This window comes from Equus quagga, unplaced genomic scaffold (genome assembly GCF_021613505.1).
Source record: "Equus quagga isolate Etosha38 unplaced genomic scaffold, UCLA_HA_Equagga_1.0 72560_RagTag, whole genome shotgun sequence".
In the NCBI taxonomy this organism is placed as follows: Eukaryota; Metazoa; Chordata; class Mammalia; order Perissodactyla; family Equidae; genus Equus; species Equus quagga.
The window spans coordinates 273,842-291,189 of NW_025802468.1; the positions used below are offsets into that span (position 1 = coordinate 273,842).

General features: G+C 35.8%; 1 protein-coding gene across 10 annotated transcripts in view; it reads left to right on the forward strand.

Moving 5' to 3' along the window:
* Positions 1 to 17,348, forward strand: part of LOC124234182 (zinc finger X-chromosomal protein-like) — a 33,464-nt gene that overhangs the window by 4,263 nt on the left and 11,853 nt on the right. For 5 of the 10 annotated variants that reach the window (XM_046651432.1, XM_046651433.1, XM_046651423.1 and 2 more), the window contains exon 2: positions 15,281 to 15,369. Coding sequence is in view for 8 of the 10 variants with exons in the window: in XM_046651423.1 (XP_046507379.1) it covers positions 15,309 to 15,369 (61 nt within the window). In the remaining 2 variants the exon portion in view is untranslated. Of the gene's footprint in view, positions 1 to 12,776; positions 12,798 to 14,221; positions 14,402 to 14,636; positions 14,702 to 15,280; positions 15,370 to 17,348 lie in introns of those variants that run through there. The other 5 variants (XM_046651424.1, XM_046651430.1, XM_046651427.1 and 2 more) reach the window with 3 other exon arrangements.

Below are 17,348 nucleotides of genomic sequence, written 5' to 3' on the forward strand. Positions count from 1 at the left end.
TTAAAAGCTAGTTTTATAATAAAGTTTTAATATGTATGTACTTCTTTTTATTTGTGTTCCAACTCTTTTTCAACCGTTTTATTGTACTGAGTTAATTCATCTCACCATTTGTTTAAACACTGGCTTATAAATTAATTTCTACTTCTGTCCTTTCAGTGTTTGTGCTTAAATGTTAAAACATGATTAATTTGAACTCAGGAAATCAAAGGTCATCAGTATCTTTATTACCTTTTTAAACTTCATTCGAAGATAGGGTTCAGTGGCCAGAGAAAAAGCAAGTTTAAAATTCACTGTAGCTGGGGCCGGCTTGGTAGTGGAGCAGTTAAGTTTGCACGTTCCGCTTCTCAGTGGCCTGGGGTTCGCTGGTTCGGACCCCAGGTGCGGACATGGCACTGGTTGGCAAAAACCATGCCGTGGTAGGCACCCCACCTATAAAGTAGAGGAACATGGGCACAGATGTTAGCTCAGGGCCAGTCTTCCTCAGCAAAAATGAGGAGGATTGACAGTAATTAGTTCAGGGCTACTCTTCCTCAAAAGAAATAAAATAAAATAAAATCCGCTGTGGTTGTTAAAAATATTTCATGAAAGGTGGATAAGAATAAAAGATGATTAAGACATAAGATGAAGAGAATTAAAATTGTTTGAAATATTAGAGGAAAACCACACAAATAGAAGCTAGAAGTATAACACTGAGACAAAAAAACAGTGTAGAGGCTGGCCCAGTGGCACAGCAGTTGACTTGGAACATTCTGCTTTGGGGGCCAGGGGTTCTCCGGTTCGGATCCCAGGTGCAGACATGGTACCGCTTGGTAAGCCATTCTGTGTCAGGTGTCCCACATATAAAGTGGAGGAAGATGGGTATGGATGTTAACTCAGGGCTAATCTTCCTCAGAAAAAAGAGGAGGATTGGTGGCAGAAGTTAGCTCAGAGCTAATCTTCCTCAAGAAAAAAAGCAAAATACAAACCCCAAACAGTGTAAAACAGGCATATTGCTTAATGTTTTCTGAGGATATTTTATATGGAAAAAGGCTGGACTATGGAAAGTTAGGAAAAAAATTTTGTAGTACACAGTGACAGTAGCTTGATACTTTATCTCTGAGAATGAAATAAAAATTATGGAATTACATTTGTTTCATCTTTTAAAATCCAGATTTAATTGTAATTCTAACAGTGCTCTAATTCTCTGAATGAACAGAGTGAATCGAGTGGTGGATTGTATTTTCACATGATTTTCTGACATTGATAGCACAGGGTTGTATTTTCTCTGTGTATTGGAATTGCACAACATGATTATAAGGAGACTGTATTCAAGGACATTGTCAGTTTTCTAAAACCTTTTTCTGGGTCTTAGAAACAGTTTCATGGTCATTCTTGTGGGTTTTTTTTATTTCTTTGGTTATTAATTGGTCTCCCTGAGAGAATTTTTATTTAAGTCAGTGGCCATGACTGACTGAGCATTTCTTTTTCACCTTCACCAACTTTTTATGTCTTTCATGTATTTACTTTTTCCTCTTAAAATATAATTGCTTTGTATTTACTTTGTGTTTTCGTTATGTTTAAAGTGGTTGTCAGTCAGACTAATTAACAGAGATGTGTTTTGAGTGGAAAGTAGCGTTTATAGTTTATTAGGGAGAAATACTTAAGTGAACTCTAAGCAGTTTTTCTTGTTCACCTGTATTAAATATTATATATAGTAAATATATACAACATAAACATTTTAATAAATGAGATTTTAAAATGTATGTTAACAACAGTTTTGATTTTTTTTATTGAATTCATAGTAGTTTACATCAATGTGAGATTTCAGTTCTATGTTATTTCTTGACTGTCACCACATAAGTGCTCCCCTTCACCCCCATTACCCACCCCCAATCCTCTTCCCCTGGAAACCACTGAACTGTTTTCTTTGTCCCAGTACTTGTTTATATTCCACATATGAGTGAAGTCTTCTGGTGTTTCTCTTTCTCAGGCTGGCTTGTTTCACTTAGCATAATTCCTTCCAGGTCCTTCCACGTTATTGCAAATGGGCTGAATTTGTCTTGTTTTATGGCTGTATAGTGTTCCATTGTGTATATATACCACATCTTTTTTATCCAGTCATCAGTTGATGGGCACTTGGGTTGTTTCCATGTCTTGGCTATTGTGAATAGTGCTGCAATGAACATAGTGGTGCATATGTTACTTTGGATTGTTGATTTCAAATTGTTTGGGTAGATATGCAGTAGTGAGATAGCTGGGTCATATGGTAGGTCTATTTTTAGTTTTTTGAGGAATCTCCATACTGTTTTCCATAGTGGTTGCACCAGTTTGCATTCCCACGAGCAGTGTGTGAGCGTTCCCTTCTCTCCACACCCTCTCCAACATTTGTTATTTTTAGTCTTAGTGATTATAGCCGTTTTAACAGGCATAGGGTGGTATCTTAGTGTAGTTTCGATTTGCATTTCCCTGATGGTTAGTGATGTTGAACATCTTTTCATGTGTGTGTTGGCCATCTGTATATCTTTTTTGGAATAATGTGTGTTCGTCTCCTCTGCCTGCTTTTTGATTGGGTTGTTTCCTTTTCACTTGTTTATTTTTGTGTGTCCTTTATATATTATGGAGATTAACTCCTTGTCAGATGTATGATTTGCAGATGTTTTCTCCTAATTGGTGGGTTGTCTCTTTGTTTTGATCCTGGTTTCTTTTGCGTTGCAGAAGCTCTTTAGTCTGATGAATTCCTACTGGTTTATTTTTACGTTTCCCTTATCTGAGAAGACATGCTATTTGAAAAGATCCCTTTTTAGTTCAGTGTCAAAGAGTGTACAACCTGTTTTATCCTTAAGGAGTTTTATAGTTTCTGGACTTATCTTCAAGTCTTTGATCCATTTTGAGTTTATTTTTGTGTATGGTGTGAGATGGTGGTTTACCTTCATTCTTTTGCGTGTAGCTGTCTAGTTTGCAACACCATTTATTGAAGAGACTGTGTTTTCTCCAGTGCCTGTTTTTGGCGTGTTTGTCGAAGATTAGCTGTCCATAGATGTGTGGTTTTATTTCTGGGCTTTCAGTTCCCTCCCATTGATCTGTGTGCCTCTTTTTGTACCAGTACCGTGACGTTTTGGTCACTATGGCTTTGTAGTACCCTTTGAAGTCAGGGATTGTGCTACCTCGAACTTTGTTCTTTTTTCTCAGAATTGCCTTAGCAATTTGGGGTCTTTTGTTGCCCCAAATGAATTTTAGTATTCTTTGCTCTGTTTCTGTAAAGAATGTCATTGGGATTCTGATAGGGCTTGCATTGGCTCTGTAGATTGCTTTGGGTGGTATGGACATTATAACTATGTTTATTCGTCCAATCCATGAGCTTCAGGAATCTCTTTCCATCTTTTTAAGTCATTATCAATTTCTCTCAGTAATGTCTTGTAGTTTTCTTTATATAAGTCCTTTATCTCCTTGGTTAAACTTATTCTCTTCTTAGGTGTTTTTAGTTGTAATTGCAAATGGAATTATATTTTTGAGTTCTGTTTCTGTAAGTTCATTGGAGTTTACAGAAGCAGCAAATTTTTGTAAGTTGAGTGTGTACCCTGCAACTTTACTGTAGGTGTTAGTTATTTCTGTTAGTTTTCCAATGGATTTTTTTTGGGTTTCTATGTAAAAGATCATGACAGCTACAAACAGCGAGTTTCACTTCTTCCCTGCGTATTTGGATTCCTTTTATTCCTTTTTCTCTTTTTCTTGCCTAATTGCTCTGGGCAAAACCTCCAGTAGTATGTTGAATAAAAGTGGTGATAGTGGGCACCAAAGCGGAGCCCATGAGCTTAGCCATTCAGCCACAGGCTGGCCCCTTGTTACTCTGTTTTTTATAAAGATGTTATCAGGAACTCAGAAGCTTCCCTCACATTACCTTCCCAGTCAGTTGTTTCTCTGTCTCCAAGAAGGAACCAGTATTCTGACTTATCACCATTGATTTAGTTTGCTTCTTTGTGAACTTTAAATGAAGTTAATCATTCAGTATGTGTTTTTTTTGTGTCTAGTTTTTCAGAGCAGCATTATGTCCATCTATTATTTCTTTCTCTTGTCATGTATAATAATCAGTTATATAAATATTACTAGTTAACATTCTTATGTTGATTAACATTTGGGTTTTTTATATTTGTTGGCAGTTTCAAAGAGTGCTGTTACAGAACATACATATATATGCTTTGGTGCCAGTGTGTATGTACTCCACTTAGATATATATGTAAGAGTATAGTTTTCATGGATTTAAATTGAATACAGAGATTAAATTGACGTTATTGATGCAGTGTTTTCAAGAGTCAGATAATTATTCATTTGTTTGTCTTTTAAAATGAATCTTAGTGGAGATTTCAATTAATATTGCCAATGAGATATTCCATTGTGTTACAGAAAAAAAAACTGTCGTCTTTAATAGTGTTAATTTTGTACTACCATGCTTGTATGAACTCATAATAGTTTTTCAGTTGAGTCTTCTGACTTCCCTGGATGTGTCATACATAAATTAGATGTTTGACTGTAATCTGGCGTTTCTTTATCTTACCTAATTGCATTGGATACTCGTTTCCAGTGTTGAAACACAATAGCATTGAAGGGCACCTTAGTCTTATTTCTGACTTTTGTGAGACTGTAGTGTCTTTAAGTTTAGCCTCAGGCTTAATACATCTTCTTGTATTTTGTTTCCAGTAAGAAAAAATGTTGAATTTTGACTTTTTAGAATCTGTTGAGAGTGTCCTTGTTTTTCTCTTTGACCCTTTTAATTTGGGCTATTTGGCTCCATCTGCTCCATCTTTGATTTCTTGAATAACCTTACTTTGTCAAGGGGTTTGTGTGGTGTGTGTTTCTCTGTTAGTTGATGTATCACATTTGCAAATACTTGATTTGTGGTATTAAGTAATGGTGTTTGGGATTAGTTTGAACTGTTTTGTTAAGTTTTTGTTTTTGGTGATTATTGGTTTTGTTAAAGTAATTGTGAAAACTTTTTTCCTCAGTTTTTGTAGTAGTTCTTATAACTTTAGAAGGATCTCTACCTGTAACTTGTGCAAAAGAAATATAACTGTGAACCCATGTACCTTTGAAGCTGTTAGAAATGCTAATATTAGAGAACATAATTTTATTTGTTTTTGGTGAAGAACATGGTCCCTGAGCAAACATTGGTGCCAGTCTTCCTCTACTTTTATATGTGGGATGCTGCCATAGCATGGCTTGAGCAGTGTACAGATCGCGCTCAGGATCAAAACCTGCAAAGCCTAGGCCACTGAAGTGGAGCATGCAAACCTAACCACTGTTCCACCAGGGTGACCCCAGACAATGTGATATTTTTATTCAAGACGACTGGCCCTGAGCTAATATCTGCCAGCAGTTCTGCTCTTTTTTGCTGAGGAAGACTACCTCTGAGCTAACATCCATGTCCATCTTCCTCTACTTTATATATGGGACACCTGCCAAAGTATGACTTGGCAAGCAGTGTGTGGGTCGCCGGGCCACCAGACCGGAATGTGCAAACTTAACCTCTGTGCCACTGGACAGCTGCAACATCATTTTTTTTTTTTTTTGATAATGATAGGTTAAGTTTTTTTATCTGTTCTTAGGTTAAGACTGGTAATTTATGTTCTCCAATAGATCTTTTAAAATCTATTTTCTCCCAGTGTAATATCCTAGAATAATAAATAATATTATGTATATTTTTTATGGTTATTCTTTTGTTTTAAAATTCATGTTTTTACTTTTTTGGTTTATTTCCCCCTCTTTAGTTTACTCCTTATAAGTTTTTGTTGTCCCTTCTTCATACCCCACTCCAAAAAAAAACCAAGTTTGGATTTAACAACAACAAAAAATTAGCTTTGCTCTGGAGAATTATTAACCATCATGAAGTAAGTGCTTCCTGTTACTCAGTTTTTCACCAGTTACAGTTTTCTTCTATGAAAAATTCTATTATGGTCAAATTTACTTCTTTAATTTCTAACAACTTGAGTGATTGTGTCTACCTTGTACAATATAAATATTTTGTTTTCTGAGCATGACTTAAGCAGAGGAGCTTAGACTAAAAATATATTAAAAGCCACCAGTATTTGTCAATATCAGAAAAATGATTCTTATACAAATATTAGCAAGTGTTTACTTCATAAAAAACAATACGATAAGTGAACACTGTATTGAAATTTGCTCAGGAGAGATAACATAAAAATGTCTAGGAATTGGGAAGTATAAAATATTAATAGGTTATCATCTTAACATGGCTGAAATATTGCTAAACTCTTAACTTTGTATCGTGTTTTTACTCTTTCAAAGAATGGCTATTACCAAACTTCTGAGTCACTGATATCAGCTCCATCTTCTTGCATATGTATTTGTGCCGTTATTGACCATGTTTATTGACAGTTGGGGTAGGCGTAGCTCCACTGTATAGATCTTACTTTCCAGAAAATTCCAGGGTGATAAATGCCAATGTTGAAATGGTAAGGAAGCAGATAAGCCTTTTTTAAAGAGTGGTATCCTGTTCAATTAGGCTGCAAAACTGAGTAATTAATAGCAAATGAGTCTATTGTATTAGCTTGGGTTAATATTGTAGAGCATGCTGAATATTGGGGGAACTGATGAAGTCTTCTGAGCAGGGGGTGTCATGATGAAAGCAGTGCTTTAAGAGGTTAAGTCTTCCCACTATATTGCCGGAATGCTTCTGTACTTGGCATTAACCCTTTCTTGTAAGGTTCCTAGTCATTTTTTGTAGCAGTGGCAAAAAGAGGCAAGACCACTTGAGAGGCTATTTTTATCCCCAGGGATTAGGAAATATGGAGCTGAGATTGACTGGTAATCATGGGAATAAAAGAAAGGGACAGATGAGCTATAAGTTGTGTGAGAAGGAATGGACAAGATCTCACATCCAACTGACAGGAAAGAAAGAAAGTCCATAGTGCTGTTGTCAAAAGGAAGTTAGGTTTTATCCAAATGAAAATATTCAGCAGTCGGGTGGATATGTTAGGTTCTACCCTGAGTATATGGATTTTTGGACTCAGCTTTGTGGATATGGTACTTGAAACAATGAGAACAAAGAGAAAGCAGAAGAAAACCAGGTTGATTGCATAACCCCTGGGCAAGGCTCCAGTAAGGGGTGAGGGCTGGCAGAGTAGACAGCAGTTGGGAAGGAGGGAAGAAAACTAGAACGTCACTTTAAAAAACTGAGGAAGGAGGGAGTTTCAAAATTGAGGGCATTCTCTCTCAAACGCTAATAGAACAACCAAGTAGAATGAATGAGAAAAAAGGTTATTCTGCAGGTATACTCCTCTCCCTTCACCTTATTCAAATGTGATATACATAAATGTTATGTAAGTTTAGAATGCACACGACAATTTGATATGTGTATATATTGTGAAATGATTACCACAATAAGGTTAACACTGTCACGTCACATAAATGCCATTTTTTCATTTTTAGTAGGAACATTAATATTTACTCTCTTTGCAATTTTCAGGTGTATAATATGGTACTGATACTGTAATGATCATTCTGTGCATTAGATTCCTTGAAATTACCTATCTTTTTTTAATGGGAAGTTTGTACTCTTTGACCAACATATCCCATTTCCCCCACCCTCCTGCCCCTGTCAGCCACGATTCAACTGTCTATTTCTATGAGTTCAGTTTTTTTAGATTCCACCTATAAATAAGATGATACAATATTTGTCTTTCTCTAACTTATTGCTCTGAGCAAAATGCCCGCAGGGTCCGTCCATGTTGTTGCAAGTGTCAGGATTTCCTTCTTTTTAATGGCTGAATAATATTCCATTGTTTGTGAACACACACACACACACACACACACACACCCCACATTTTCTTTATTTATTTGTTAAAGGACACTTAGATTGTTTCCATTTCTGGGCTACTCTGAATAATATTTCAGTGAACATGGGAATGCAAATATCTCATCAACATAATGATTTCATTTCCTTTGGGATTCATAAGTGGGATTGCTGGATCATATTTGTTAGTTCTATTTTCGATTTTTTGAGGAACCTCTCTACTTTTTTGCATAATGGCTGTATCAGTTTCCATTCCCACCACAGTGGATAAAGGTTTTGTTTTCTTCATATCTTTGCCAGCACTTATAATCTTGTCTATTTCTTAATAGCCATTCTAACAGATATAAGATGGTATCTTCTTGTGGTTTTGATTTGTATTTCCCTGATTAGTGATACTGAGCATCTTTTTATGTACCTAATGCTATTCATTTGTCTTGTTTGACAAAATGTTGATTCAGTTCCTTTGCGCGTTTTTCAGCTGGATTTAAAAATTTTTTTTATTTGTATGCTATTGAGTTGTATGAGTTTCTTAAATATTTTGGGTATTAACCCCTGATATATTATTTGCAAACGCCTTCTCCGATCATATAGGTTCTGTTGATTTCTTTTGCTGACGCAGAAATCTTTTAATTTGATATGTCCCATTGTTTATTTTTGCTTTTCTTTTTTCTGCATTTTGTGTCATTTCCAAAAAGTTGTTTCCAAGACCAGTGTCAGGGAGCTTTTCCATTCATTTTCTTCCAGGTGTTTTATGGTTTCAGGTCTCGTATTTAAGTCTTTTAATTCTTTTCAAGTTAATTTTTGTGAATTGTGTAGGGAGTCTAGTTTCATTCCTTAGATGTGATTATTCACTTTTCTCAAAAGTATTTATTAAAGATACTGTTTTTTCCCCATTGAGTGTTCCTGGTTCCTGTGTAAAATGTTACTTGATTGTATGTGCCTGGGTTTATTTCTGTGCTCTTGATTCTTTTGTGATTCCATGGAAACTTATGTATTGTTTTTTCTATGGTGAAAAATACCATTGGAAATTTAATAGGGATTGCATTGAATCTATAGATGGCTTTTGACAGTAAAATGATAGACATTTTACGATATTAATTCTTCCTGTCCATGAACACTGGGTATCTTTCCATTTATTTGTGTCTTTTTCAGTTTCTTTCATTAAAGTCTTGTGATTGTCAGTCTCTTGATCAATCTTTCACTTCTTTGGTTAAATTTATTCCTAAGTATTTTGTTGTTTTTGGTCCTATTGTAAATGGGGTGGTTTTCTTTATTTTTCACATTATATGTATATATATGAGAAATATATATATTTTTATATATAGTACATTATTACAGGAAGAAATATTATTAGAAGAATATTATTAGATTATTATTATAATTAGAATATTATTAGAAGAAATTATTACAGGAAGAAATCAGCTGATGTTTGTATGTTGATATGGTACCCTGCAACTTTACCAAGTTCATTGATTAGTTCTAGTAGTTTTTTGGTAGAGACTTTAGGATTTTCTGTATATAAAATTGTGTCATGTATACGTAGAGACGATTATACTTTTTCTTTACAATTCTGATGCCTTTTATTGCTTTTTCTTGCCTGGTTGGTCCAGCTAGGATTTGCAGACTTTGTTCAACAAGGGTGGTGATTGTGGGCCCTCGTTGAGTGCCCGATCATAGAGGAAAAGCTTTGGCATTTCACCGTTGAGTATATTCACTGTGGGCTTGTTACATATCATGTTTTCCTTCGTTTTGTTAGTGTGGTGTATCTCGTCTGTTGCTTTCTGTATGTTGAACCATTCTTACTCCCAGAGATAAATGCCACTTTTTCAGTTTCTGAGCCTTTCAGTGTGCTGCTGAATTCAGTTTGCTAGAGTTTTGTTGAGAAATCTCACCCATCTATATTCATCAGGGATAAGGATCTGTAGTTCTTCTTTCTTCACTGTATTTATTTAGCTTTACTGTTGGGAGAATGCTGGCCATTTAACATGAGTTGGATGTTCCCTTCTCTTCAGTTTTTTGTAAATGTTTGAGAAGGCAGTAATTCTTCTTTAAACGTTTTGTAGAATTCATTTGTGAAAGCCATCTGGTCCTCGGCTTTTCTGTGTCAGGAGATTTTATGTATTGATTCAATCTCTCTGCTCATTATTGATCGGTTTAGATTTCCTGTTTCTTCAAGATTGTGTCTTACTATGGGATATGTTTTAGGACTATATCCGTTTTTTCTCAGTTATCCAATTTGTTGGCATGTAATTGTTCATAGTATTCTCTTATGATTGTATTTCTGTGGTATTAGTTCCATTGTTTCCTCTTTTGTTTCTGATTTTATTTATTTATGGGTCTTTTTTCCGTAGTCTAAAGGTTTGCCAGTTTTGTTAATCTTTTCAAAAAGCTATCTTCTACATTCATTGATTTTGGGTTTTTTTCCTGTTTTTTTCCTGGTGTCTAATTCATTTCAGGTGTAATCTTTGTTGTTTCCTTCCTTTTGCTAACTTGGGGCTTAATTTGTGCTTTTCCCAGTTATTCAAGGGATTATGTAAGGTGGTTTATTTGAGGTATTTCTTTTTTCTTAGTGTTTATCATTATAAATTTTCCTTTTGTTAGAACTGCTTTTGCTGCATCCACTAAGTTTTGGTATGTTTTCTTTCCATTATTGTTTCAAAATATGTTTTGGATTCCAGTTAGATTTTTTCTTTGACCTATTGGTTGCTTTGTATTGTGTTGTTTAATTTCCACTTATATGTCAATTTACCAGCTTTCTTTCTCTTACTGATTCTCATTTCATATCATTTTTGTTGGAAAAGGTAGTTGATATGACTTCATTCTTCTTAAGGTTGATAAGACTTATTTTGTGACCTTTGAAATGATCTATCTTGGAGAATATTCTGTGTGCACTTGAGAAAAGGAGTATCCTATTGCTGTTGGATTCAGTGTTGTATGTGTGTCTGCGAGGTCCATTTGGTATAATGTATAGTTCAAGTCCAGTGTTTGCTTCCTTCTAGCTTTTCTGTCTGGATGATCTATCACATTGTTGAAAGTAAAGTATTGAAATTCCCTACTCTTATCATATGGTTTAATTTCTCTCATCAGATCTGTTAGTATTTGCTTAATACATTTAAGTTCTGATGTTGAGTGCAGGATCAGTGTTGAGTGCTTATATATTTATCATATCTTCCTTATGAATTGACCTTTTATTATTATGACGTTTTTGTGTTTTTACCATTTTGGGGGTACAGTTTATTTTGTCTGATAATTATAGCTACCCTGCTCTCTTGGTTTCCTCTTGTAAGGAATTTTCTTTTCTGTCCCTTTGCTTTGAGACTCTCTGAGTCTGCGTTTCACTGTTTATTAAGTGAACTGTTTATTTTTCATAGTGGTAAACTTTAATTCTCTGTTTTGTTTATCAACTATAAGTTTTTGCTTTGTGATTGCGAAGAGGCTTAACATAAGTCATCTAATTCATGTAACAGTCTAAATTGAGCTAATAACTTCGATTGTGTGCAAAAACTATCCTGTTGCTCTCCCCCTTACGTTTTATGTTTTAATTGTCAATGTTTACCTTTTTTATATTGTATACTCATTAACAGATTACAGCTATAGCTATTTCTAGTGCTTCTGTTTTTTAATTTATACTAGAGGTAGTTTAGTAATATCCTGAATTTGTATACTTACCTTTAACAGTGTGCTTTATGTTTTTATATGTTTTCATGTTACCAATTAGCTATTTTTCATTTCAGCTTTAGGAACTCCTTTCAGCATGTCTTGTAAGGCAGGTCTAGTTGTTGTGATGAGCTCCCTCAGCTTTTGTTTGGGAAGGTCTTTATCTTTCCTTTGTTTCTGAAGGATAGCTTTGCTGTTAAGCATTCTTGGTTGGTAATTTTTTCATTCATCACTTTGAATATGTGATTGTGCTCTCTCCTTGCTTGCAGTGTTCCTACCGAGAAATTGGCTGTTAGCCTGGTGGTGCTTCCCTTGTATGAGATGAATTTTTACTTTTGCTGCTTTTAAAATTCTCTTTTATTGTAGACCAAAAAAAAATTTATCATAGTGTCTTGGAGAAGATCATTTTGTGTTGAAATTTTGGGAATTTATGCACTTCATCAAGTTGGATGTCCAAATCTTCACAGTTTGGGAAAATTCTTGGCCATTATTTATTTAAATAAGCTTTCTCTCCCTTTTTCTCTCTGTCTTCTCTTTCTGACACTCCAGTTAATGTGTAGGTTGTCTCCCTTACTAGTATGATATAGTTCGTGTAGGACATCTTTACTGTTTTTCATTCACTCTTCCTTGTTCATCTCTGACTAGGTTATATCAAAGCATTTGTCATCTTTTTTCTGCTTGATCCAGTTTGTTGATGTTCTCTACTGCACTTTTAAAATTTCCTTCACCAATTTCTTCAGGTCCAGAATTCTTTTGTTTCATTTTCATGATTTCTCTGTGTTTTTTCAACTTCTCATTTTTTTCGTGTGTTGTTTTTCTGATTTTGTTGAATTGTCTTTGTTTTCTTGTAACTTACTGAACTTCCTTAAAACAACCACTTCCAATTCTTTGTCACAGATTGCAGATCTTATTGTCTTTGGGGTTGGTTACTGAAAAATAATTGTGTTCCTTTGGTGTCTGGCGTCCTTAGTTGTTTGTTTTCTTTGAAGTCTTACATTGTTGTCTCTTTGCATTTGAAGAAGCAGTCATCTCCTTTAGTCTTTACTAATTGGCTTTGGAAGAAAAATACCTTCTTTCAGCCCTCTTAGGAATTCTGAGGCTCTCTCAAATCTTTTTTATGGATATACCTGCTCCACACTTTTTACTCCCTCTGTCGGGAAAATTCTTAAGATTGTATGCCTCTCAGTCTCACAGAGCCACGCTGGGTTCTAAGAGCCATGTATTTGCTTTCCCTAGGATACTGCTGAATCCTCCAGTTTGTGTGGTTTCTCCCAATCTCACAGAGTCAGGCCTGCTCTTACTGCTGTCAGAAGTTCACAGACAGAGCCAGCCATGGGGTAGGGGGCATGTGTAGGTAAGCCATGTGGAGCATTTGGGGTGCTCATGGGCCACTTGGGAGGAACCACAGGGGAAATGTCCCAGCAGCTTGTGATGGGTTTCCTGATTGTGTCATGAAGCAGTTAATGGGATTGCATCTCACTGATGCCCTCCAAAAGCCCTGGTGACTGTTCTCACAGTTTTCCCCACCCCCCAGTCATACAGCACTCTTCAGTATTCTAGATGGGGTGAGAAAGAAGTTGAAGATCTCTTTGATGGTTCCTGCACAGCTGGGAAAGCTGGGTGCTCACAGGCGCTCACTTTTGTCCATGGGAGAAACCACAGTCCAGAAAGGGCTCTCTTTGCATTGAGCTGTGCTGCCTTATGGGAAGGGTAATGTTGGTAAAGTGAAACTATTCCTCTTACACACTCCAGTGTGTGCAGTCTCAGGTTTTTGTTTTGTTTTTTGCTTAATGCAATTCTGAAACTCCTTTGCTGGACTTTTGGGCTTCTGCAGAGGCTCTCTTATCCATGGGTGATTGTCTCAGTCAGCGTTCTTTTGGGCGAGAACAGTAGAAAATGCTTATTCCTTCATTATGACCCAGGTTGAACTTTTATTCCTTTCTTAATTGGCTTCATTTCATGTAGTTTTATTTAATTATGCTTACAAGGTTTTTTGTTTATTTATCCTTTTATGTTCACGTTTTTAAAGATTGAAAAGAAGTTCAAAGCCAGAGAGTTTGGGGGAGAAGAACCAGTAACCACCTAATTTAGAGCAAGTACATTGTATAGTTTTTTGTTATTGAGAAAGTATTTATCATAATGGCCTTGTTCTCTTGAAACATTTGGAATAAATGTCATAAAACACACTCAGAACCAAGTATAGAGTTTAGGTCTTAGAGAGATGTGAGGTGGTTTTCTTTGGCTGAAGAAAGTCAGAAACAGAGAGTAGGGGTGATGGTGGAGAAGAGTGAAGTGAAATTTTCAAAATAATGGAATGATAGGGCCAGATTTTAAAGGATTGTAGGCCAAGGAGTTTGACTTTGATTTGGAATCAGCAGGGAACCTTTAAAACTTTTTTCAGTAGAGGTCTGACATCCTTTAAATTATACTTTAGGAAATCCACTCATTTTTACATTTATAATGTAGTCTAGATTTGTTTTAATTATGTATGGAAACATCAGATACAATAACGATAGTCGTGAAGGGAGAAGTTATAGTTACAGATATGAGAGGAGAAAGAGAGGCACACCACTTTGTGAAGGACCACATAGGGTAAGGACCATGGTTGGTCAGGAGACAGAGGAGGAGAGGGGACAGCATGGCCTAAAGACTTTATAAGGGTTCTAGCAGGAAGGAATGGGCAAGGCAGGGTAGGTGTGTATGCTAAATTTAGAGTTGGATCAGTACAGTTCATTACTTGAAATTTTAACAAGAAGCACTCATTTTGTGTATCATCAGCAAAAACAATAAATTCTAAAGAAGCTTCATCTAATGGCGTTGTGGAAGGTGGATTAGAAAGTGAGAAAATGGAGATAGGAAAACCACTTAGGAGGTTTGTGTGACTACTGGCAACACAAGTAAATCAGAACCCCTGATAAAGTTCTCCTTTCTGCTCCCTGTATCTACTTACTTTATTAGGTATGTACTAGGTTCTTTGTATTTTAACTTTTTTTTGGTTCAATTAGCCATTTATTCTTGTACCCTAAGACAGATTTGCTAAATGACCTTCTTCAGCTCTCATGTTCATATGTTATAATCTCAGTCACCAGGAGAGAGAGAGAGAAGGCAACTCTTGCCTAGGTTTCAGATATCTTATAGATGGGACTTTGATCTTATTGTATTCAAAGATGAATTTATTTTTTACCTTTTTTAGCTGGTACCAATTCAGCTGTGGCCTGGAGAATAAAAATATACTGTGAGAATTATTTCTGCAATCAGGTCAGTTAAGAGAGATCATTGTAAGCTACACAGAAATCTTGAGAATGTTTATCATTATTAGAAATTTTACCTTAAAACCATTTTGTAATTTATTGGTAGGAAGATTGCAGACTACATTAAATTAAAAGATATAATAAAATCTTGTTGAGTTTCACCTAGTAATCTACAAAATATTTTAAAAGTGAAATGTTAAAGACTAGTTGAGCTACTCATGAGGAGGCGGCAAGAGGAAGTCTGGCATGTAAGAAATGTTCAGTCTTAATCTGAATAATGCTGATACAGATTTACATAAACGTAAACAGTAAGCTAAACACTAAAGGTTTGTGCACTTCAGGTAAGTAAGACTGTAATTAACCAAAAAAATCCCCGAACACAGTTAATGTTTTTGATTTAATGGCCCTTTCTTAAATATAGCTGCCCATATATCCCTGGAAATCAGTATGTTCCCTTTTCTTTTACATTGATAGGTTTTTGGTAAATAAGAAATTTGGACACTTCTGAAATGTAAATATCATTATGACATTTTAAACATGTGGTATAAAAAAATTAATGTTTGGTATACTTTCTTCCCTGTTTTAGGAGCTGTAACTAATGAGAATCAAAGGCCATGGATGAAGATGAACTTGAATTGCGACAACAGGAGCCAGACTCATTTTTTGACGGAATAGGTATATCTATTTCTGGGTTGTCCTCCTTCCATCTGCCAAATTTGGAGTTGTTTATCAAGAGGATTCTTAGATCTTACATTAATTCATACTTAGATATCTGTTATCCTGTCAGAATCTCTTAGCCAACTAATAATCTTATCTGTAACACGATCAATAAGATGATCTTACTGTTATGTTTGTTTATTCTTATTTTCACCAGTTATACCAGTAAGGCCTACTACTTCATTCTTTGAAAGTGTTTCGTCTTTATTTCTTCTTGTACTAGTTTTTGTTGTTGCTCTAATAGATTTGCACAAATTTAGTGACCTAAAACAGCACCAATTAGTTACCTCACAGTTTTGTAGAGCATAAGTCCAGGTACAGTATGGCGCAACTGGGTTCTGTGTCTAGAGCTTCACAAAGCCAAAATCAAAGTGTAGTCAGAGCTGCATTCCTTTCTGGAACCTCTGAGGGAGAGTCCTCTTTCAAGAACATTCAGACTTTTAGCCATTAGTTCTTTCTGGTTGTAAGATGGAGATTCTCGTTTCCTTACTGACTCTTAGCCATGAGCTATGTGTTGCTCTTGGAAGCTGCCCATATTCTTTCTTATGCTTTACATGAGCACCAGCTAATTGAGGCCTTCTCATGCTTTGACTCTTTCTGACATTACCTTCTGTCACATTTCCTTACTCCAGCCAGAAGCCATCCTGGATAATCTACCCTATCTTCCATCCATAACCTTAGTTATATCGTCAGGATTTCTTTTGTCATGTCTCCTAAAATATTTACAAGAGCCAGGAATTAGGCCTACCACTGTCTGGATCCTGGTTGCCAAACATTTTATGTCCCTCTGAAAAGTAAAATCCATTCGTTTGTTTCATGGAGTTCTGAGAAATCCTCATTTGAAATTAAGCAGCCTGCAAGTCTCAAATGTCATCTAAATCAGATTCTTATAATAGTCTGGGTATAGTTCATTAAGTGCAACTCCTGGGCGCAGTTCCACTTCATCTGTGGACCTATAAAGCTAAGGAAACAATTTGTCTTCTGCCGACCTAAATGGTAGGGCAGTTTTGAATATTCTGGTTCAAATAGGGTGAAAGGAAGGTAAAACGTAGTTGCTAAAAATTTCAAAGAAACTTTGAAAGACCACCAGACAAATGCCCTTAGGTTTCAAGCCTTGAGAATAATTCTTTGTGGTCCATGGCTCCCATTTCTGAGTCATCCTTGCTTTCTCATCAGAGACAGCATGTGCTTTTAAGCTGTGTAGTTTGATCAGTTGTCTTTTGCCCCTAGCATTTGAAAATCTGTTATGTTCCACTTTCTCCATCCCTTTCAGTCCAAGCTAGCAATCCAAGCTGTCATTGTTTGTGATGGTATAAATTTTTAAAGAATTTTCTGCATCTCTCGTGTGTGTCATGGGAATTTACTTCATTAAACAAGAGACTCATCTACATATTTTTTGGAGATAAATCAATCTCCTCTATGGAGATGGCTGAGAGACCATGTCCTTAATCTGCATAGAAGCACCCTAGTTTAGTTGAAGAGTATCTGGGCAGCTTAATGGTCTCAAAGAGATATTTATTGTATGACTGAATTCTCAGATCTTTTGATCTTTCTGAGATTTCAGGGAAGAATTCTAGAGTCACATACTGCCTTTTCTCTTAGAACATACTTTTGTGACAGCAGATAGCCCTAATTTTGAGTTATTTTTTCTTTTCACTGTCTGTATAGGCTAAGAATTTCTCAAATTTTTACATCTTGCTAACCTTTTTATCAGTTCTTCCTAAGGTTTTTCTTTTCTTAAATGTTACTGTAAGCAGCAAGAAGAAACCAGTCTACATCTTCAACTCTCTGCTAAAAATTTGAGTTCATTGTTTGTTATAAGTTATGCTTTCCACCTCCCTGCAGTATGCAATTTTGCTAAGCCGTTTGCTGCAACATAACAAGCTTATTTCTCCCTTCAGGTTGCAGTAACATGTTTCTCACTTCTTTTTGAGCCC